General features: G+C 36.5%; 4 protein-coding genes across 5 annotated transcripts in view; 2 read left to right on the top strand and 2 right to left on the bottom strand.

Annotated features, from left to right (window-relative positions):
• Positions 1 to 2,402: 2,402 nt before the first annotated feature.
• Positions 2,403 to 5,673, top strand: LOC111792602 (beta-galactosidase 15-like). 2 transcript variants are annotated; one of them, XM_023674113.1, is made up of 8 exons: positions 2,403 to 2,659; positions 2,749 to 2,957; positions 3,037 to 3,103; positions 3,182 to 3,613; positions 3,695 to 3,901; positions 3,986 to 4,344; positions 4,425 to 4,638; positions 4,710 to 5,673. In XM_023674113.1, exons 1-8 carry the CDS (start codon positions 2,498 to 2,500, stop codon positions 5,535 to 5,537), a joined length of 2,478 nt encoding a protein of 825 aa, XP_023529881.1. In that variant the 5' UTR covers positions 2,403 to 2,497; the 3' UTR covers positions 5,538 to 5,673. The 2 variants fall into 2 exon arrangements, with proteins under 2 accessions (XP_023529881.1, XP_023529880.1); XM_023674112.1 differs by having other exon boundaries at positions 3,182 to 3,901.
• On the bottom strand, positions 5,640 to 6,688 carry LOC111792603. The gene is made up of 2 exons (XM_023674114.1): positions 6,058 to 6,688; positions 5,640 to 5,969 (listed from the first exon to the last, which is right to left on the bottom strand). Exons 1-2 carry the CDS (start codon positions 6,618 to 6,620, stop codon positions 5,810 to 5,812), a joined length of 723 nt encoding a protein of 240 aa, XP_023529882.1. The 5' UTR covers positions 6,621 to 6,688; the 3' UTR covers positions 5,640 to 5,809.
• A 3,412-nt stretch (positions 6,689 to 10,100) lies between these two features.
• LOC111792601 (ethylene-responsive transcription factor ERF017) lies at positions 10,101 to 11,055 on the bottom strand. Its single transcript, XM_023674111.1, has one exon. It carries the CDS (start codon positions 10,966 to 10,968, stop codon positions 10,363 to 10,365), a length of 606 nt encoding a protein of 201 aa, XP_023529879.1. The 5' UTR covers positions 10,969 to 11,055; the 3' UTR covers positions 10,101 to 10,362.
• A 4,431-nt stretch (positions 11,056 to 15,486) lies between these two features.
• Positions 15,487 to 23,911, top strand: part of LOC111793252 (3-oxoacyl-[acyl-carrier-protein] synthase II, chloroplastic-like) — a 10,775-nt gene continuing 2,350 nt past the window's right edge. Inside the window, exons 1-9 of the mRNA XM_023675045.1 lie at positions 15,487 to 16,175; positions 17,225 to 17,430; positions 17,512 to 17,715; positions 18,019 to 18,129; positions 18,247 to 18,342; positions 19,205 to 19,250; positions 19,340 to 19,419; positions 19,755 to 19,823; positions 20,084 to 20,168. Coding sequence (XP_023530813.1) covers positions 15,785 to 16,175; positions 17,225 to 17,430; positions 17,512 to 17,715; positions 18,019 to 18,129; positions 18,247 to 18,342; positions 19,205 to 19,250; positions 19,340 to 19,419; positions 19,755 to 19,823; positions 20,084 to 20,168 — 1,288 coding nt within the window. The 5' untranslated portion in view covers positions 15,487 to 15,784. The remainder of the gene's footprint in view (positions 16,176 to 17,224; positions 17,431 to 17,511; positions 17,716 to 18,018; positions 18,130 to 18,246; positions 18,343 to 19,204; positions 19,251 to 19,339; positions 19,420 to 19,754; positions 19,824 to 20,083; positions 20,169 to 23,911) is intronic.

Raw genomic sequence — 23,911 nt, 5'->3', positions numbered from 1 at the left:
AAAATTATTTAGTAATTTATATGGATAATGTTTAAATATTAAAGAATTTATTATTTTCCTATTTTTTATGGAAATAAGGGTAGTTAGTGATTATATTTATTAATAAAAATATATAAAATATAGCTGGACCAAAAAAAAATATTCTTTATTCATGATTTTTTATATTTTTTTATTAGGAAAATATTTATAAAATATAAAAACTGATACGAGAATGGGGAATGTATTCCTCCTCTATTGTTCCTGTTTCCGTCCCGTGAATATGTCGTCCTAATGTCTCCACTCTCTAGTAGGAACGTTTTGTTTCCATCCATCGTATTTTAGCTTCAAAAAATTAACGAAACTTTCATTAAAATAAACCGTGAACGTTAGTTGAGAATGAGAATTGACATCTAAAATTTGAGTCAAATACATCGCCACGTAAGTCAACCAATTTGAGTCGGTCACAATAGATTTTGATCATCTCTTTCTCAATTTTTGTCTCCAAATCTGTGAGATTCTTATGTTAACGAGACCTGGTAGATTCATTTGATGATGTCATGTGAATCACTATTTGATGAGGCTAACCTAATAATGAAAGTTTTACAAGGTGTGAATCACTGGATATCATTTAATGATGTCATGTGAATCACTATAAACGTGAAGTGTATGGCTAACCCAATAATGAAAGTTTTGTAAGGGAACTAAATCGTTTGTAAGCGATCAAGTCATCAAGTTCCCATTGAAATAGGAAAAACACTTGCCATTTGTTGGTTATCAGGACATCGGGAAAATCCTCGGTCTAAATATGGCTTTCAAATTAAGTTTCGATTCCGTGGATGCTCGGTGTCAATGCATACGAGAGAAACCCATATGATATAATGCTAGAGGCAAATAGAGGTTTTTCACCTCCTTTAGAAAGCAATAGGTGGAGAAAAAGATTCAGAAGCAATACTAGTAACTCTCGATGTAACACTCGATATAGCAGTAAAGGCAAGACGTGTAAGCAGACCAACTTATCAAGTTCCCATTGAAATAGGATCCACAGCACTTGTCGTTCGTTGGTTATTAGAGATATTCCGAAAACGTTCGGATCGAAATATAGCTTTCAAATTAAGTTTCAAATTAGTGGAGGTTGTGAAAGGGAGTGAAAGGGAGTGAGGGTGACATGGTAGAGACACATATAATGTCAAGGCCAAATAGAAGTTTTTCAGTGTCTCACTTCCTTCTCGTTCTCGTTGAAATTTGAGTTTTTAGGAATTATGTTAAATATTATATCATATTTTTGTTTTGGAAATGTTATTGAATTTATTAGGGTGTTTCGAACTAAGACATATACTGAGAATAAATGGAGAATTTTACTGTAGGTAGACGTCTCTATTTAAGAGTCCTAATTTAGCTTAATTTAGCTCACCTATTCCGACTTCCCCAGAGCCTTCGGTAGCACAGCCGAGACAGTGATGGGTTCTCTACCCCTGCGGGATGGAGCGATAGAAGTTTTGAGAATTTAAGAGAAGGTCACGGCAAGATGAGCCGTTTATCATCACGATAGGTGTCAAGTGGAAGTGTAGTGATGTATGCAGCATCCTAACAGACCGGTAGACTTGAACCTTGTTCCTACATGATCCGATCAATTCGATTAGGTACTCGCCATCTATTTTCGTTCAACTTTTGACAACATGAAAAAACCATTGTTCAACCCCTTGAGAACATAAAAAAACCCAAAAAAGCTCTGCCTCCTTCTCTATGTCACGGATGGGCAGATGCCTATCCCCTCCTACCGTTGAGAATTGGGGCCTTAAAAAATTAGAATAATTTTAGTTTTAATTTTTTTAATATTTATTTTGAATTTAAATATTGGTCTATATATATTAGTTTTTTGGTTTAGCTATATTTTATATATTATACATATTAATAAATACTTAATATATAATCATTAACCACCATTATTTCTATAAAAAATAAGAAAACAATAAATTATTTTTTAGAATATTTAAACATTATCCATATAAATTACTAAATCATTTTTATTTATACAAATTACTATATTATTTTTTTCATTCCATTTTTTCTCAAAACAATTAAATCCATAATTTTATCATATTTCTTATTTTAATAAATGGTAAGAGATATGTTATAAAATTTTAATTTTATTAAAATTAAAATGGTTAAATTATAATACAACTCAAATCCATATTTCTATCCAATTAAAAAGAAAAAATTAAATACACTACCTAATATATTATCCTTAAAAAAAACAAATTATTAAAAATTCTAAATTTGGATATTGTTAAAAAAAAAAAAAAAAAAAAAAAATTGGACATGTTAATTTTTTTTTATATATAAATTAATTCTTATTATTAGAAAGAATTAAGATTTAAAAACGAGATAAACTCGACTCTGTTAAGATTTTAAAAATTTTTGAACAGAAACACTGTTTTATTCCCTCCTCTTTACTATAAATACATCCATACAACAATTCATTTCTCATAACCATTTCAGATATCAATTTCAAAACACTATGGATCGTTCATCAGCTTTCTTCTGCTTCGTTCTTGTCTTGAATGTCGTTCTCTTCACCTCTGCCATTCAAGTTTTCCACACGAACAGAGCCATCACCATTGATGGCCAACCCAGGATCTTACTCTCTGGTTCTATCCACTACCCACGAAGCACTCCTCAGGTACAGTTGATATCAAATTCAAATGGGTTTTTTTGATCATTTGATATCAAATTGAAATGGGTTGGGTTTGGATGCTCTGTTTATTGCAGATGTGGCCTGATTTGATCAGAAAATCAAAGGAAGGTGGATTGAACGCCATTGAAACTTATGTTTTCTGGAATGCCCATGAGCCGATTCGTCGTCAATATGATTTCACTGCCAATCTTGATCTCATAAGGTTCCTTAAAACCATTCAAGATCAAGGCCTTTACGCTGTTCTTCGCATTGGCCCATATGTCTGCGCCGAGTGGAATTATGGGTATATTGCTCTGTTTTTCTGTTCTTCTGTAACTTGCTCTGTTTTTTGTACACTGAATTCTAATCTTTGGAATTTACAGAGGTTTTCCGGTTTGGCTGCATAACCTTCCTGGAATTGAACTCAGAACTTTAAATTCCGTATTCATGGTAACATTTTCATCGTCATTTTCCTCTGTTTTTTGAAACTTTTAATACTCTGTTTTTGAAGTTTTTGTTTATGAGCAGAATGAGATGCAAAACTTCACGACGTTGATTGTGGACATGGTGAAGAAGGAGAATCTTTTCGCCTCACAAGGTGGTCCAGTGATTCTAGCTCAGATTGAAAATGAATACGGTAACGTAATGACCCCTTACGGCGAAGCTGGAAAAGCTTATGTGAACTGGTGTGCATCCATGGCGGACTCGTTGAAAGTTGGAGTTCCATGGATCATGTGTCAGCAAGCCGACGCACCCGAGCCAATGATCAACACCTGCAATGGCTGGTACTGCGATCAGTTCACTCCCAACAATCCAAACAGCCCCAAAATGTGGACTGAAAATTGGACTGGTTGGTTCAAGAGCTGGGGCGGAAAAGACCCACATAGAACCTCCGAAGATTTGGCCTTCTCCGTCGCTAGATTCTACCAACTCGGCGGCACTTTCCAAAACTACTACATGGTTTGTGCTCAATTCCTTAATTCCATCGGTTTTTGCATCTGGGTTTGGGTTTTTATGGCTCCTGTGACCGGTTTTTTTCAGTACCACGGCGGAACGAACTTCGACCGGATGGCCGGCGGTCCGTACATCACCACCTCTTACGATTACGATGCACCGTTGGATGAGTATGGTAATCTGAATCAACCCAAATACGGCCATTTGAAGCAGCTTCACGATGCTTTGATGTCCATTGAGAAGCCTCTGGTTTCCGGCGACGTGAACACCACCGATTTGGGCAACTCTGTTTCTGTAAGAACCAAAAAACTGATCTCATCTGTTTTCGCTCTGTGTCTTGAGCCAAATGATTAAACATTGTTATTTTTCTCAATTTAGATCACCAAATACACTACAAAAGAAGGGTCGGCTTGTTTCTTCAGCAACGCGAACGTAACAAACGACGCGACGGTGAGCTACAACGGAAAGGACTTCAAAGTTCCGGCGTGGTCCGTCAGCATTCTTCCCGACTGTCAAACAGAGGTTTACAACACAGCTAAAGTGAACACACAAACATCCGTGATTGTGAAGAAGGAAAACAAGGCGGAGGAAGAACCGGCGGCGTTGAAATGGTTGTGGCGGCCAGAGAATCTCGACGCCACCGCGAGATTAGGCAAAGGACAAATCAGTGCTAATATGCTTCTTGATCAGAAAGCTGCCGCTAACGACGCCAGTGATTATCTCTGGTACATGACAAGGTAAAATCCTCGACATCGAACACAAATTTCACCGAAGCCTTACCCATTTCCTTAATTTGATGTTTTTCCCCAAATTACAGCGTTTACTTGAAGAAAGCCGATCGGATTTGGAGCAACGACATGACTCTGCGAATCAACGGCAGCGGCCATGTCCTCCACGCCTTCGTCAACGGCGAACATATCGGTTCCCAATGGGCTTCATATGGAATTTTCACTTACTTTATGGAGAGACAAGTGAAATTAAAGCCAGGAAAGAACATAATCTCTCTTCTCAGCGCCACCGTCGGCTACCAGGTTCGTAACTCCGAGCTCTGTTTCTGATTTTTCTCATCAACAAATCACACATATTTTGCTCTGTTTTTCAGAACTACGGGCCCTTCTTCGACATGGTTCAATCAGGAATCCCCGGCCCAGTTGAATTAATCGGCCGCAACGGCGATGAAACACTCATAAAAGATCTCTCATCTCACAAATGGACATACGAAATCGGATTACACGGCTTCGAAAATCGTCTCTTCAGTTCTGATTCCCGATTCGCCGCCAAATGGCAATCGGAGAATCTCCCAGTAAACAAAATGATGACATGGTACAAAACAACCTTCAAAGCTCCATTAGGAACCGACCCAGTGGCTCTAGACTTACAAGGCCTCGGCAAGGGGGTTGCTTGGGTCAACGGCCACAACCTCGGCCGCTACTGGCCGAGCTTCATAGCCGAAGAAGGTTGCAGCTTGGACCCATGTGACTACCGTGGCGCATATGACAACAAAAAATGTGTCAGCAACTGTGGCCACCCAACACAGCGGTGGTACCATGTCCCAAGATCCTTCATCAACGACGTCGACAACACTCTGGTTCTGTTCGAGGAATTTGGAGGAAACCCATCATTGGTGAACTTCAAAACAATCAGCATGGAGAAAGCTTGTGCTCATGCTTACGACAACCACCGTTTGGAGCTGTCGTGTCAAGGCCGACAGATTTCAGGGATTGCCTTCGCGAGCTACGGCAATCCATTGGGGAGTTGTGGGTCTTTCACGACGGGAGAGTGCAAGAGCCAGAACGATGCATTGAAGATTGTTGAGAATTTGTGCGTTGGGAAAGAATCTTGCGCTATCGATGTCTCTGAAGGTACCTTTGGAGCTACCGACTGCGCCGCTGATCTTGTCAAACGACTCGCCGTCGAAGCGCTCTGTTAGGAGCTTAGTTTTTTTCTTTTTTTCTTTTTTTTGTTAGGATTTGTTAGGGAGATTTAGTTTGGTTCTATGTTCTTGTTTTTTTATCGTACAGAATCTTTGATCTTTTAATAAAATCAGCTTCTCAGATTTGATATTACGAACAAAATTCTCTGTTTCTCTGTTTCTCTGTTTAATTATTATACAAGAATCAGCCAAACTAGTAGCCGTGTTCTAAGTTTTCTATCTACTCTGCCATGGCGGTTTCCGCCTTCTTCTTCCTCTGCTTCATTTACCTAAATCGCAAGAATCCCAGTCGAGAAAATTCCTCTGTTATACGGCGAATTTGGCAGAGACTCCGCCGGTGATCTCGCTTCCGACCGACACCGTTCCTTGATCTCATCCTTCATTATTTGACTCGACCGGCACTCCGGGCTACAGAACGCCGATTCCCCTCTGCAAAATTTGTCACAACCCATCAGAATTTTGATCCGACAATCAATCAAGTTTAGAAAAATGGGTTTTGGGTGTTTTTTGTAATTACCTGTACATGTATATGTCTTTCCCCTCTAGATTTTTCCCACACGAGTGACAAGATCGGAGGAAATCGGGGGTCCGACGCGGCGGAGGTTTATCGGCGGGTTTCAACGACGGAGGGGGTTTCCGGCAACACCCACCAGCGACGAGACCGCCGTTGTAGTAGACGCGTGTGGATGATTCAAGAGGTCCACGAGTTGTGACGTAAGTGAAATTCTCGTCTTCCACGTTGTCGAGTTCGTCGTCTTCCTCCGGTGAGAACGACCCACCGACTAATCCGATTGGGATCGGAACAGGGCGGCGAGGGGAGGTCAATTTAGGGCTGCAGACGGCGTGTTTGACTAAAATTTCAGATCCACGGACGGCGGATGTGGAAGTGTCGAGGGCGGCGACGATGCCGAGTCCGACGCCGGCAGTGTAATTTTTGAGATTGGGTCTGGGAGAAGGGGAGAGGTCGAAAGGGGAAGTGGGGCTGCTGGGAGCGCCGGCGTCGAGGAAGGAGGGTCGGCAGCGGGAGACTAGGAGCTCCGATAGCCTTCCGATGACCGGACGTTGCCCTTTGGCCAACATGATTGAGAGAGAGAAATGGAAAGCGGAAGCAGAGAGTGGAGGGATGAAGGGGAAGTGGGGATTGTACTTATAAAACTGGAAGACATTAAATAAAGTTAAAATGGAAAAAAAAAAAAAAAAAAAAAATTATAATAAAAAGGAAATTAATAATTGCATCAAAGGTTGCTTTTTTGACATAAAATAAGGGAGTGGGTGAGCTGCCCCTGGTTTTGGTTTTACAATTATTTGCCTTTTTTTTTTTTTCTTTTTTTTAATCATTAGTTTCCCGTGTTTTGTTCTCCTCTCCGACCAAAATCCACCTCACTTACGGGCCAACCACATAGTGTAACGACCCAGATCCACTGGGCTTCCTTAAAACGCGTCTACTAGGGGAAAGTTTCCACACCCTTATAAATGGTGATTTGTTCTCCTCTCCAACCAATATGGGACATCACAATCCACCCCTTCCCCAACCTTTGCGCGTTTTAAAGCCTTGAGGGGAAGCCCGAAAAGGACAATATGCGCTAGCAGTGGATCTAGGTCATTACACATAGCTTGGGTCTCTCCTGTGGTCACATTACTCTTCATTTTTAGGAGTAAAGACTATTTCCACAGACAAATACCAGTCTTAAGAATATGTTTTGTCTCACTCACATACATTCCATCAAAAATTCCCTACAACATGGTCGTGTTACTCCAGCTTTTAAGAGCGAAGACTATTGAATCTTTCCAACATATTTTGTCTCACTCTCGTTCAAAAAATTTACAGGTCACCCAACATAAAATTATCCATAAGAATAAAGGGTGGATTTCCTACCAAAAAAAACAAAGTGCATCTGGTTGGTATGGGCAGTAACTTTCAATTCTTTTAATATTTTATTAATCATCATATCCTTAAGATCACTCTCATTTAGATGTGATTTCAGTTCATTCACGTATTCTTCATTTACTCGGGATATGCACAACTTACAATTTTGTGCCTTTGTATCAGTGTAGACCGACTACAAACTCTTTCTTCTTTAAAATGGTTTATTTAACCACGTCGAATCAGAAGAAGATAAGATAAATAAAGTTTTGTTTGTTTATTTTATTGGAAATAATAGTCCCAAATCCAAATATTGTATTGGAAGATTGGGCACTTTGGGTTTGTTGTGATTTTTATTTTATTTTATTTTAAGAGCATATTTGATTTGGGAATATTTTATAGAATATTATGGTCTTGAAATTACATGTGCATTTCATAATAAACTAATATAATTAATATTTTAAAATTAAAATAATTAGAAGTAAATAAAAATTACTTAAATTTTGAAGAATAAAAAATGGAAAAATCAAATTAATAATAAATAATAAAATAATAAAAAGTAGTTTTCAAGGTGGCAATTATTTTCATGATGTCATTGTCCAATGATTATGACTTCCTTTTATTTTTTAAAGGGTGGACCCCACAATGAGATTCGGTTTGTTTTAACAGGATGTGCGACACGTGTCGCGAATCGGAGATGTGAGTACAGGTGTTGTTCAATGGAGCGTCTGTAGTGGAACCGTCTCACATCGTCAAACCCGACGACAATAATAGAAGGCGATTACTCAGACCACTGTGAATGGGCTAAGCGACACATCGTCCAGAGCCCACTGCTATTAAAAGGGAGGCCCCATATTCTTCGGCATCGAAAACGACAGGTCGGAACTGGAGCCCTCTGGTTCCTAATTACCGTTGTGTCCTTATTCAATGAAATTACGCTTCTACCCTTACTAATTTCCAAAATTCCATTATCCAACCCCCGCGTGACAGCTCGCTACTTTCGTTTTCTATACTTTAATCTTTATGGACGATTTTGACCCTACTTGAATGTGACGTTGAATGTGGTCTTGGTTCATTCATGTACTCAATAAGAAAATAATATTTATTTATTAAATAAATCAATTAATTCCTCCAAATTTTTATCATAATTAAGAATTAGTGAGGTGTCTTAATCATGAAGAAATTAATTTAATTAATAAAATTGGGTGAAAGAGATATATAAATAGCTTTATACCCATTAAAAATAATTGAAGGAAATTAAAATAAATAAATAAATAAATAAAGTTTACCAATATCTTGGAAGAGAAAAAGATCTCATTGATGTATGCATAATTAGTCAAACCTTTTTATTCATTTTTATATAATATTATTCTCTTAATTAAAAAAATCACAATAAATTATGCAAATTACAAATATACCCCTGGACTTTCAAATTCGTTATACAATGGTTGAGTTGGATTAGGTAAATTGGTCGATTATTTGTAGGTTTATAAACTTGTTTAATCGGTAGCTCGGTCGCTAGTCTCTCTCTTCAATCTAAACCTTCTTCTTTAAAATGATCTCTCTCCACCAAACAAACTTGCACTCGAACGCGTAAATGTGTTGAGCATTGAAAGTTGTTGATGGTGATGCAGTAGAAAGCGTCATCCATCACGATGCAAACCAATAGTATCGTTGGTTCGTACTCGCCTCAACAACATCACGTTTTATTGTGTTGTTGGCCATGACCATCACCAATCCATATTTATCATTCGAATCTTGTAGAGTCCCCGACCATAACCATCACTAGTTCATTGCCAGCTAAATTCTTTTTTTGAAAGTTTAATGACATTTTTTAATAAAATATTAAATTTAAGGATATTTTTATTAATTGAGTCGAAAAGAAAAAATCCCATAAACTTGGGCCTGTAGCACCGACCAATTGAGTTTTGGATCGGCCCATTAAGCCCTCGGCCCAACATCCTTTAATTGGGTCAATTAGTTTTTAAAAAATTATTATTATTATTATTATTATTTGAAAAGTGATTTTAAAGAATCAGTATAAAGTCACTTTATTTTAATTTAATATTATAATCACTTTTAAGGCATAGGATAACAAAGAATATTTTTCGTTTAGATCCGTCTCTACTCTTATAAAAAAAAGACTAGCTCACACTCCTACTACTCCGTCGTCGTTGGTTCTTCATTTTAGTCATTATATAATGAAAAAACTCGCCCCGTCTTTAGACGAGAAATCCTAATGATCTAAGTTTTATGAAGAGAAAGATGACATGGTATAAGATCGTCTTCAAAATCTCCACTATGAAACGACACTATCCCCTTGGATTTACAGGACCTTAATAGATCAACACGACGACATCGTATTTTTATTATGTCCAAAGAATTTAAAGGAAACCCATCGAGCGTTCGTTCATTTCCAAACAATCTCTGTACATAGGGGTTATAGCAACAATTAGAACTTTCTTTTCTGGGTCATTCAATTTCAACTGTCAACTTCATTTCCAACGACCCTTAGGAGAGTTATGCCTCTTTTGTTAAAGTAACATACAAAAGGGACAAAACGAAAGACCCTTAAATTGGTATAGAACCTCACACCTTTTCCAGGTGGCATCTTTGGATATGCACCATTCATTACGATGGCAATGGAAAGTGTCAACGAACGGTTCTTAAACTTTTAATTTTACGTACAAATCACATTTTTTTACCAATAACTCAAATCCTTTTTACTAAAAAGAACATAATTTTTTTTTTTACAGACAATAATTACCATTTACCACTACAATTGTTTACACATTTGGAACAATGTGGATAGAAGAATCAATGGCCGAGCTAAAAAATGTTGGGTCCATCAATCTTCCGACAAGAAACATCTGGAAAGCCACTAAATTTTAAGAGGTCGGAGCCGCCAAAAAACCCAAAGCTCTGAAACTAAAAACCCTCAGAACTCTGTTTTGTTCTTCAGAAATTCCACAGAAACAAATCCTGATGAGTGGTCATGGCGTCAAAATTCTCATCTCCATAATCAAAACAAGGAGCTGTAGAAGAATTGAATATTTCATCAAAAAACGGGTTGTACTCGGGCAGAAAAGACCCGAATTCCGACCCGTAATTATCCGGTCCCAATCCCATGTTGGTGTGAAAATCCAAAAACGACGATATTTCCTCACACTCTGTTACGGCGGTTGTTAATTCCGAAGCTATCGACGGCGACGGCGAATCGACGATGGGTTGGGAATATTCCGTCGAGGGAGATGGGTCGGAGTTGGCGAATTGGGCGGCGACGGTTTGAATCTCTGCTCGGGAAAGCAGAGTAGCACCGGGAATATCCGGTGGGTTATTAGGGAAATTGAAGCGAGCGGAGCTGCCACGTAGACAAAAAAGGGCGGCATCGAAAGCACGCGCCGCCTTTTCGGCGGAATCATAGGAGCCTAACCAGATCCGTTCGCGGCTATTGGGGAGACGAATTTCAGAGACGAATTTGCCCCATTTCCGGCGGCGGACGCCTTTGTAGCGGGAATCTGTGTTGTGGGCGGCGGATTTGTGAGGGGAGGAGGGCTTGGCCATATAAGAAGGTGGTGGGTGTGTGCGTGTGTGGCGGCGGCGGCGGCGGCGGTGGGGAATGGTGGCGGAATTGTGTGAGGTATGAGTGAGGATATTGCGGCTGAATGGAGTGGTATAAATATGGGGAAGAAAGAGGGAGGAAATGTGTGGACTTGGACTGAAGGCGGAGGCGCGTTGAAGGGAAACCAGCAGACCGCGTGGGCGTGGGGACACTTTCAAGACGGATGACGCGGGTTCAGCGGATCAGCTTTGGGGTTTGGCCGTTCGTGATTCTGATTTTACACGTGCTTTAAATCATCTCTCCCATATCGTGCCAATCGAGTTTTAATTTATAGGGATCCCTCTCCCATATCGTGCCAATCGAGTTTTAATTTATAGGGTCGGGATCCTTGACCGACTGGGATTGGAGTGAAAAATTCTCGTTTAAATGAAAATTTGAAAAAGGCGTGTAAAGATGGGAACGGGATAAGAACGAAAATAAATGGAGAATTTCACGGTCCTCACCTTGTCCCGTAGACATCTCTATTTTAAAAAAGTATTGTCTGTTAGACGAACACGACTCTTCACAAATATTATGATATTGTCCACTCTGAGCATAAGCTGTTATGGCTTTGTTTCTCCAAAAGGCCTCACACCAATGGACAGTATATTCGTTGATTATAAACCCATAATCATTCTCTAAATTAGTGAACGTGGGACTTTCATCATCCAACGTCTTAATTTGGGAAGCTTGGGCAACGGTTTGAGCGCTCGCTTCGAGTAGGTCAATAATTAAAATCGAGTTTTAAATAAAAATAAAAAATATAAATATTTTGAAAGTTTAATAATAAAAAATTAAATATATTGTGTATATTAGAATCATATTATATAATTGAAATTTTTTTTATTAACATGTAGAGGCCAAGTGTATATCAGCGCACGTGTTGGATTTAAAATGAATTTAAAAAGAAAAGAATGTTCAGTGGACATAAAATAATAAAATGCACGTGCTTTAAATAAAAGTTGGTATGGGCAAATTCGTCATAATTAAATTTCAACTAAGAATTAATTTTCAACTAAGAATTAATGACAATGTTTGGCTAACCCATGTGGGTCTGGACCAAAGCTCCTAGTTGTTCTGTATATGGCTTGGTCCAGTTCATATTATTTAAGATAAAGTAACGATCTAAATTAAGAGTCATGGTTAGTTTATAAAATATATACTGAAAACAAATGGTAAAAAATATTGGAAGTCAGTTACTTAAGTAAGAACAAGATTGAGTAACAATGGATCCTTTGTTCATCACGTCTCTATAACTTACAAGCCCATTTTGAACCTAAGCGGTTTTATTTTTTAACTTATTTTTTAGTCATATTTTTATTAATTTAGCTAAAAATATAAAACAAATTAAAAAAAAAGGACAACATCACATTATAATAAAAATATAAATTAAAAAAAAAATCTAAAAATCATGTTAAATAAGCACACAGTCACGGACCATAGGAAAAAAATAGAGACTGGGATGAGCCGGCACTTCCGGCATCCGGTTTTTGTACTAGGGACACGTGGACAATTTTTTGAATAAAAAATTATAAATAGCCACGTGTTTTGAATGTATTTATTTATTTATTGTATTATTATTTTTTAAAATATGTTATAAGACAAAAGTAAATAAAATAAAAGATAAAAAAAAGGTAAAATTTAAACTAAATCAAACAAAACAACACCATAATTAAAATCCAGATCAAAATATAATTACAAACCGATTTTGTTTAAAGTTATTATAAATCGGAAATGAGTTTGTGAGACATTCACAAATAAAAAATAATAAACCTAAAATATAACGACGAACGACTGTACAACTCAATGTGACTGTACAGCTTTCGAACGACTGGTTTAGTTTGGTTCGGTTTGGTTCGGTTCTAGTGTGCTCAAGAATGCCCCCAAGAATATGGACCACACCTCCTAGAAATGGCTAGGAACCCTTTGATCATTGATAAATGGGCTTTTCTCTAAATAAAAAAGCCCACTAAGCTGAAGCTTTGTTCTAAACGCTCCACCGTGGGCTCACGAGTTCGACTCTGACTCTATGAATTTCTAAACTTATTAAAAAATTTATTAAATACAAATCCTAAATTTTAATGTTTGATTTTATAAACGCTTCATTCTTATTTATTAATGTCAAAACTCAGGATTGGTCTATTTCAATAAGACAATCATCAACGATACGAGAGAAATGGTTATATACTGTGTTTTAAATAACTTGACCTGATTCAAATCATATGATTAATCGCATCTAAAGATTCGATAGAACTGGAAAATACATCGTACAACTTAATGAATCAAATTTCTATACGCTAACAGATTACGTAAAATATATCTCCACCGTCCATCCAAAATACTCGAGCCCGAACTTAGACATTTATGAACATAGAATTAGGTCATAAAAAAGGAACCACAACCATGTAAAATGATAGCAATGATTTAGGTAAATAGGCGAGCGAAAGCCACTGCCGGTGAGAGTTGGTGGACCGACGGGCCCACCCAATTGGATAGGAAATGCTTGGCCAATATAATACTATAAAATTATTATTTTTAAAAAATTAAATTTTTTAAAAAATAATCGAGATAAAAGTGTTTTGTCTAACACAACATATCTTAACAAAAATATATACCAACAATCGGAAAGTCTGATGTTCGAATTTGTTACCACGAATAATATTAACTAAACACGAGAAAAATAAGGGACTTTTACCTATATGAACACAATAGAACGAATATGATATTCGAATTTTTCACCACAAATAATGTTAATTAAAAACGAGAAAGCTAAGGACTTGCAGTAAAAATTCGTCTGTGTTGGATTAAAAGTTAATGTTCGTAATGACCTAAATAACTTTTGACCCGATATAAAACTTATTTTTCCAATAACTATAATTAAGTAATTATACTTGTAACTAATTTGGATGATTTAATTCATTATTAACTATCATAATTATAAAATATTTTTGAAATATTATTTATTCACTTTCATTATTAACATGTCATGTTGTTTAATTACCTAAATTAATTCAACGACATTTATAAAAAATATTATTAAATGTTTTTTTATTAATTAAATTAACTCAAATATGAGAACTGATGTGATTTTATAACAAAACACTACCAAATTCAATTAATTAATCAATTATTAATATGACCTAAGTACTATTAAATTTTGGTTAATTATTAATCAGCACCATTTAATAATAAATTTTGATAATGTTTTACATTAATAATGGTCCTGGTAATAAAAACTATATTAAATAAAAATTATATTATATTTATTTAGTTGATACAATTTGATTTTAATAATTCTCATAGTTTGTATCGATAATTAACCTTCCAATAACTTTTAAAAATTAGGGTTATTTTAATTAAAAATTACACTACCATATAGTCAATATATTTTAATTAATTAGAAATATAAAAGAAGTATTTTATAATTTTTCTTCCAAATTCATTTAATTTATAATAAATAACCTTCTATTTTTGTTCACATTACTTGCTATGTAAATATATTAATAAATAAATAAAAAAACTAAGACAACACGGCCCATATCCACCGCGAGCAGATATTATTCTATTTGAGCCCTTATCCACCGCGAGAAGCAGATATTGTTTTGGATTTTCCCTTAAAGCTTTAAAACGCGTCTGCTAGCGGAAGGTTTCCACGCCCTTATAAATGATGGGAGATCCTCTTTGGGCTTTCCCTATTAAGACAATGTGTAACGGCTCATATCCACCGCCAGCAGATATTGTCCTCTTTGAGCTTTCCTCGAGACTTTAAAACGCGTATGCTAGGGTAAAACGCGTCTGTTAGGGGAAAGTTTCCACACCCTTGTAGATGGTTGTTTGTTTTCCTCCCAAAAGCGTGGTTAGAGGAAAGTTTCCATGCCCTTATAAATGGAGGTTTGTTCTCCTCCCAAAATGGTGTTTGTTCTCCTCTCAATCAAAACGGGTCTGTTAGAGGAAGGTTTCCACACCCTTATGTTCTCCTTCCAACCAAAATGGGTCTGTTAGGAGAAGGTTTCCACACCCTTATGTTCTCCTTCCAACCAACCAAAATGGGTATGCTAGGGGAAGGTTTCCACACCCTTATATGATTTGTTTTCCTTCCCAACCAAAACGCGTCGCGTCCGCTAGGGGGAGGGGTTTCACACCCTTATAAATGATAGTTTGTTCTCCTCCCTAACCAATGTGGGACATCACACAACACAACAACACCCATATTAACGTACGTTGGTCTCATGTTTTTTATATTTTTAATACTATTTCAAAAATTATTATATATATATATATATATATCTAAAAACGCCTGAAATGTGACAAAACTTGAAAAAAGCTCCGCTCCACCACGTGGCCAGCATTTTAATTTCATTGGATTATCTCTGTTTTTTTTTTTTTTCTTTCTTTCTAAATAATAATAAAAAATAAAAAAATAAAAATAATTTAATTAAAAAATGAAAAATATTTCTGGTCACAGATCTTCATAATTTTGTGTAGCGCATCTTCTTCCTGTTGATTTCATTTGTTTAGAGAGAGAAAGAGCGAAGCGGAAGAGAGAGAAGGGGAGAGAGATTGCAGAGAAGAGCACCTGTCGTTCTCTTCCTCAGACGACTCAGATTGCTGGAGGCCGATACTTGGCGTCTTCTTCTCATCACTTTCAACGCTATCTGAGGCAACCACGAAGAAATCAAATGCAACCTTCAATCAATCTCTTACTCACTGCGCCACCACTTCTGTAATTATCTCTTCTTCTTCTTCTTCTTCTGCTGCTGCTTCTTCTTCAATCCTTCCATGGCTGCTTTTGCTGTTGCATCTCCTCTTTGTACTTGGCTTGTAGCCGCTTGCATGTCCGCTAGTTGCTTCAAGGACCATTCCTTCAATGCCCCCATCCGTCATTCTTCCAAGAGATCGACATCCACCTCTAAGAGGAAGGCGTTGTCCAAATGTTGCAGTTTTAGCTCTCAATTCAATGCTGGATTGATTTCTTCCTTCCGTGGATTCAATATTCATGACCTTATGAACTCCTGCCTCGCGTTCGAGCCTTGCGATGACTACTGTAACAGTGGCTTTTCTCTTTCTTCTTTCTCCTCCTTAGGTAACAATGGCTTCTCCTCACTTTTTGGACCTAAGACTCTCCCCGCCAACCGCCGGCATAGGCGTGCCAATCGGGCTTTGCGTTCAGGTGATTGAGTTTTTCTATTATCATTCGCGGTTTTTTGTTTCGATCTTTTTTTTTACCTGTTCTGTGGCGTTTCATTGATGGTTTATGGAATTTGTATCTTCTTTGTCTACTGATTCGAATCTGCTTGTTTGGCTTGCTGCTTCCGGCTTTTCGCTATACTTGACTGGAACCTTTAGTTTTTGTTTTCATAATTTTACTGCCGATTTCTCAAAAGAACTGTTAAAGGAGGGGATAATAAGATTAATTTAGGAATTTCTTGGGAAGAATCTGGTGTTCCTCGAGTTCTTTATATATGTTTGGCTCTCGATTCAGATTCATCTCTATTTTCTGCCTTTCAACCTCATCTGTAGAACGGGTTTTATCGAATTAAGTTGCATTTATGTGTTTCCACCGCTGCTGAATCCATTTATTACGTTGCAAGGTTGTAGCCTTTGTTATTTGTCTCTGACCCAACTCATCATTCTCACATCAATTCTTTTTTTTTATTTTTTTTTTTTTTTTTTTTGAGTCACACGAAGTGTTGTCTTTTGCAGCGTTTCAGTTTCCTCACTGTCATGCAATGCCATCTTTCTCCCTACCACTTACGATCCTTGTTTCTGTCAAATCTCATTTATCTTTAATTGGCTTACAGCATTCTGGTTTGCACTCCCAAACCTGACTTCGATATAATTAAGTTGCCTCAATCATGTCTCAAACCCAAAACCTATATTCTCTTGGGTTGTGTGACCAGTATACATATTCTCTGTCCTCAACATAAATAGTTTTGTCAAGCTCATCTTGGTCATTACCTCATTCTGGAGTTTTTCTATCTATCACCAATGTACTGAAGCTTGTTGTTTCTTGGTCCTGCAATTATGAGGTTTCAATGGCCCTAAAAAGTTGGTACAAGTTCTGTTTATAATTTGGATTTGTTTTTCCTGTAGGATTCTGACTTCATTGGACCTGAAAAACTTTATTTAGTAGAAACAGGGACGTGTGGAATATTCTGTGAAAAAAATGAAATGAACACTGAACCCCAATATTGTATTGTCATTTTATTTAAATCCCAGGTGAGACTGTCGCCATAGCTGTTCATCCAGCTGAAGATGTGAGAACCAAAAAGAAACACCATACAAAACAAAGAAGAGTAGTTGTCACTGGAATGGGTGTGGTGACGCCTTTGGGGCATGATCTTGACGTCTTCTACAACAATTTGCTTGAGGGTGTCAGTGGAATTAGTGAGATAGAGGCATTTGATTGTTCCCAATTCCCCACGGTAAATATACATTCCTCGAAAAAATTCTGAAACCATTGTTGTTCGTTTGTTGGTCTGAATTCTGATTCTTCTCTTTTTCAGAGAATTGCTGGCGAGATTAAGACTTTCTCCACTGATGGATGGGTCGCACCAAAGTTCTCTAGGAGAATGGATAAATTTATGCTTTACGCGCTTACTGCTGGCAAAAAAGCCCTGGAGGATGGTGGAATTACAAAAGAGCTTATGGAAGAGTTGGATAAAACTAAATGTGGAGTGCTGATTGGTTCAGCAATGGGAGGCATGAAGGTAATCCCTAATTCTTTGCTTGAAGCCAGGGGAGTGATTTGGAGGGAAATATTTAACCAAGCTGTAATTTTACCTATGTTCTTTATGTTGGAAAAATATTACTTGTCATAAAACTGTGACCTGTAAGTTTTGGTATCTTAATCCTTCTATAGATTTTTATTGAAATATCCTACAGGATAGCTAAGGACTTTACTCATATGGGACAGGAAAAAGAAAAACAGCTTCACTTTTTTTGGTGTTAATTTACTTCATCGTTATTATTGTTGTTATCAGAACTTCTTCCAATTAACACATATTGAATAGGTCTTTAATGATGCAATTGAAGCACTGCGAATTTCATACAAGAAGATGAATCCTTTCTGTGTTCCATTTGCTACGACAAATATGGGTTCTGCCATGCTAGCTATGGATCTGGTCAGTTGATCCTTTTTATGGACACAGTACAAAAAAAAAAAAAAAAAAAAAAANTTAATGTATTGGAGCTATTGATTTCTTTGACATTGTTGTGAAATAATTATTCTGAAAATGTAGGGATGGATGGGCCCAAACTATTCAATTTCTACTGCTTGTGCTACGAGCAACTTTTGTATACTAAATGCAGCTAATCACATAATTAGAGGCGAAGCTGTAAGTCATTTCTTGCTCAGAAACTAAAGAGTGTATTGATGTAGTTTCCTCCTTTTCTCTTTCTCTGGGTACAACTTACTTGACTACTAGTGTGTTGCCATAGTTCCAATATCCTACTAAGGCAAGTAAAATTACTTTTCATTGTGCATCTTTTTTTTTTTTTTTTTTTTTTTTTTTTTTTTTTTTTTTTTTTTTTTTTTTNTATGTTTGAACATTTCAAAAACATTTGGAAGTGCCTCGGAGGAAGCAAGTTGATAGGCTCCGAAGAGAAACTTCTACAGAATATTTTGGAAAATATGGGGATTACAAAGTACTGGGCACTCAAGAGGCTTCGCAACTTTACTAGATTCTAAAGTAGACACTCTAGTCCCACAAATTCACCGCATATCCTTTTCCTGTCTTCCCTCCCTTTCTCTAGCTACACACTAAAAACCTCTTGTTTGTTTTTCCCTAACTGTCTCTACGTATAGACTTTTAGCCCTTAGTCAGCACAATATGTGCTCTCCTTCATTGCTGCTATTCACTCTCCTCCTACATAAGTAAAGCAAATAAGTGGTTTAACATCTATAAGCAAACGAGTACTTCAGTGTTTTATTCTCCCAGAAGTGCTAGAGAAAAGTGTTTCATATTAGTACTAAACGAATCCTATGTTTTCTTGACATCAATTCTCAAATCAACTGAAGTATTCCATGTGCTTTACCTTATTCTTGTTTCATGTAAGAATAATATTCGGATAAATATACTTTTTTATGGAGTTTAATTGGAGGCACCAGCTTAGTTTATTTTTAAAAAAAGTAATATAGAAAAGTAGCAATTTAAATGTTAAAATTGTTACTACATAGTTTCTGATTTTTATGTGCAGGATGTAATGCTCTGCGGAGGGTCAGATTCAGCAATCATACCCATTGGTATTTCTTCTATTTATTATGTTAATAAAATTTTAGTTCTTTCTGCTTGAAATATTTGGAGTGAATCTGTTTTCTTTTACTGTTTCTAGGTTTGGGAGGTTTTGTTGCTTGCAATACGCTTTCACAAAGGAACAGTGATCCTACCAAAGCTTCACGGCCTTGGGATATTGTAACGTCAGCTTCATTTTTTGTTTACTTTACTGATTGTGCAAATTTTAGTTTTTCAGTACACAAAAACTGTGGTCATGAATAAATAAAAGCATCGGCCTTGAAGACGGAATGTCTTAAACCTGGGTGTTCTTATCTAAAAAACTTAAATCTTGCAAAGCGGTGGATAAATCATTACAGGATTCTTTTACAAAATAAATAAATAATAATAATAATAACAATAACAATAATTTCTGGATTCAATTTTTCTTGATAGGAAAATATAATAATTTCTGTTTGTTGTTGTGGTGTACCTTGCTATTCCGATTTTGATGCTTAACATTTTTTTTTATATAGAATCGTGACGGATTTGTTATGGGGGAGGGAGCTGGAGTTTTGCTTCTAGAAGAATTAGAACACGCTAAGGTATGGTTAGTGTATTTATTTTTAACTACCATTTCAAGTGTTTTTTTCTCCTTAGCCACTAGTCCTATAAAGAGCAACATCACCTGTTACGGTGGATCATCCTTTTGCCCAAGGCTTTGCCGCATTTCTCATCTTTGCCCCATATTATATTTTCCAACGTTATCCTTTTCATAATGCTTCATAATCTTGCTGAACTGTATGCATCTATTTGTTGTAAAATATCTTAGATAATTTGCTATTTCCTGATTTCACAATGGCAGCAACGAGGTGCCCAAATCTATGCAGAATTTCTTGGTGGAAGTTTCACGTGTGATGCTTATCACGTGATCGAACCACACCCTGATGGTAATCCTCTATCATTAACCGTGAAATTAATTGACTATTATTACAATTTTAAATTATGGAATAGCACCATGTTAAAGGATCTTGATTATTTTTCCTGATTGGTACACTTTTCTATGATATGGCAGGAGATGCGAGGTATTCTTTAATAATTAGCTAATGTTTAAATCAATTATTTCATGGCTTTAATTTTAAAGTAGATTACTTATCTCCATTATTGATTAAAATCAATATGATTTCAGAATCATAAATATTTACACTATTAAAATATTATAAGCATGGGGATATATATATACATATTTATCAGAGAAGAATGAACATTTTTCTACTAGAATATTTAAATCTTTACTTCAGTAGCAAAGAGAAACAAAAATATGTTTAAAAGATATATCTTCTATTTAAACTAAATTTTGGTTTTGTAAGAAATTCCTGTGAGAAACTCCTGTACCACATTTCCTCGGAGTTATCAGAATATTTATTTTATTATTGGACTAGAGTTATTTTAGAGTAATTGTGTCGTTTTTACTTTTCGCAAAGGATTTTCTGTTATTCCTCTCGAACTCGAAGCTGAACCTGTGTTTGGGAGGGTATATATAAAATAGTTGCAGAGACTGCTCACTGGTCTTTGAAAGTTTTTATTCTTTTATTTATTTATTTTTTAATTCATTTTCATTAGGTTTGTATCAAATTGATTGAATTTAAAGTAAAGTCCTGAACTTCCATGTTTCACTGTAAACTTAAAAAAAATGTTTGGTTCATGAATTTTCAATTTTGTGTCTAATAGATCTCTTAAAATGTCTAGTAAGTTCATGAACTTTTGATTTTATCTGATAAGTCGTGAGATTTTCAGTTTTGTATCTAATAGTTCCTTTGACCTATTAAATACTTTTTAAAATTCACAAATGTATTGGACACAAAATCAAAAGTACAATGTCCTATCAAACAATTTTATGTCTTGTAGATTCCTTAATGTTAATAAGTGTTAAATATGTTGGGTATCTATTGGATTCAAAATTAAAAGTTCAGTGACCTATTTGAAAAGTTCAAGAACGGATTTCAAAGGATGCTTAAGCATCCTTGATTCTCTGGCATCTCTTTCCTCTTAAAATCATGAGTTTTGGATAAATAATTTAATAAATGTTTTAAATTGTAATTTCATGATTAGTTTTTCAAATTCTATTCTTCTACAAAAATGATATCATGAGAATGCTATGCCAACATTAGCATAGGTTAAATCCCCACTCCTACATGTCATAAATATTGTCGAAAATATTACTGGAATGATCCAAGTATTTTTCAATATAAGACATTATACAACTTAATGTCAATACTGATGTTACTCTTCATTGTTTAATCTTTCAACTGTTTAGTTTTTAATCAAGTCACCGATTCCTTTTCTCCTCTCCCAGAGGTCCCTCAGATTTTACATTTAAAAATCAGAAATATGTACTGGTCGAAGGTCATAAAGGTTTTGTTATGCATGCGTCCTGTATTTTGCAGTATAAGGTTTTACATGAAATAGGAATGATATAGATCTTTCCAACACCGTTTCTCAACTGATGGATAATACAATCTTCTCTATATTTCATAGTTGTGATTGTTATGGTGAATGTGTTCTTCCCGAAGGAACTACTGAGTTTAGAAATGTGCTGAATTGTAACAAACTACTTCTAGTGGAACAGTTATGGTTCAATAGAGTTTGGAAGTCACTAAATTGTTCTTTTAAGCTCACTTGCTAATTTCCTGAGATCAAACATTGAGATAATTTTGAAAAGCGTAAGCCTTTCTCGAGCTATTGAGACTGAGTAAAGAGAGAAGTCTTAGGGTCTTGTCATTGTTAAGTGGCTAGAGATCGGGAATTGAGGGTGAGTGAGAATGCAAGGTGGTCCAGTGAGCAATAGGGAATATGACTATTCTACTGCCTTATTTGAGCCAAGAGTCGTGGATCTTTTTGCCCACCAATCTTCCATCAGAGTAGAAGCATTGTGCAATCCTGGGGTTCAACAAGATGTGGAACTTGTGATTGAGGCAAAATGTGATGGTTGTTCTAAGGCTGTTGATGTCATTGGTCTGGGCAAGTGATCTGTGCAAGGCAGCCAAGGAGGCAAGGGTCAAGGCAGTAGAAGAGAGGTAGGTATGAAGGTGGAAGTAACAAGAGGAGGAGGTGGTGGAAGAGAAAGATGTGGTGGAGGTGGAGGATATAGGTTTAATGGTGGTGGCATTGACCGAGGTAGTTACCCAGAGGTGAGCATGGGAGTTACATGGTGTTGGCAGTGGTGGTGCTTGCTTTAAGTGCAGGGAGAACAGGGCATATAGCCAAGGATAGCTACCTGCAAGATGGTGCAGATAGGTATGCTTGCGATGGTGGAAATTGCTACAGTTGCAGTAGTGTGGACACTAAGCTTGAGGCTCTAAAGATTAGCTGTTTATCTTGCAAATTAGTGACTAGCATTTTTTTTTCCTTTTTTTTTTTTTTTTGCTTCTTGGGGCGTCTTCATCAGTTTCTGTCTCTCCTGGTCTCAGTTTTGATCTACTGGGTCTGTAAGATGATCTTTAATAGGATTGGTTGGCTTCCTCTATGGATATCTCTGTATTTTCTCTTCCTTGCTTTGGGCATAAATGTTTGAAAGGGATATTTTTATCAGGAATCCTTATAAAGAGATTATTAAACCCTCCTTGACTCGCTGTCTCTTAATTTTTGAAACCAGAATTTGTATACAATGCTGGATTTGGATGGGAGAAGGGGGGAGGGTCTAAGTTAGGGAAACTTCCAAAGTTGAGCAGGAAGGTGAAGAGATAGAGGAGCTGTCTAGTACATTTCTATGCGTCCTTTTCTGGTTATTTGTTTTCTTCTTAATGATAATTCCACTATGATATCAAAGGGGTGTTGGAGCTGGATCACTAGAGAACGGTAGCTAATAAGAAATTGGGAAGTCTATTTGAGGCTCTGTCATTATGGAGAAGATTATAGGTGTATAAAATGTGTTATAGGCAGGGTTGAGTCAAACGAGGGAGGAGATCCAACAATTCATGGAGACGAACTCAGGGAGAGTGATGGAGAAAGTTGGAGGGATTAGGAGGGCATCATAGTTGATAAGTAACATTGTATAGAAGTGGAGGAAAAAGAGTGTGATCGAAGCTACATCATTGATTCTGTAGGAGGGAAGAAAGAAATAGAAGGAACTAAAAGGTTCGATAGAGAACCACTTTGTGCAATGTTTGGAAATGTCCATCTTCAGTGGGGAAAATCCAGACAGGTGGTTGTTCAGGGTAGAAAAATAAATCACCATTAGCAAGTTGACAGAGAGGGAAAGCAGTAGTGGTATGGAAGGATGAGTAGGTTGGTCCATTGGTGTTCGCGCTTAACGCTAGTATTAAAAGCCCGTGATCTTATATAGCCAACCTGAAGGATTTCGTCTTTAGTAATTCAACTCATGTGGTGAACGGCAGTTAAGGCTTTTGGAAGGCATCTTTGCTGGTCAATTCCTAAGACTCTGATCAGCTCACGTCTAATGATAGAGTTTGTTGGAATTTTAACTTCAGGAATGCTAGAGAAAAGGAAGAACGTGTGATTTTTCTGTGAGCCGTGTCGGGCGTAATCGTTCACCGAAATATTTCTAATTTTCAAAGTGTATACCTGTTTGCCAAGGGAATTACTATTTGAAACCTGCAGTTCAGAATTGGATTTTTTTTTTTTTTTTTTTTTTTTTTTTTTTTTTTTTTTTTTTTTTTTTTTTTTTTTTTTT

This window comes from Cucurbita pepo, chromosome LG04, assembly GCF_002806865.2.
Source record: "Cucurbita pepo subsp. pepo cultivar mu-cu-16 chromosome LG04, ASM280686v2, whole genome shotgun sequence".
In the NCBI taxonomy this organism is placed as follows: domain Eukaryota; kingdom Viridiplantae; phylum Streptophyta; class Magnoliopsida; order Cucurbitales; family Cucurbitaceae; genus Cucurbita; species Cucurbita pepo.
The sequence above is the reverse complement of the archived record's forward strand: the minus strand, read 5'-3'. Positions and strand labels throughout refer to the sequence as shown.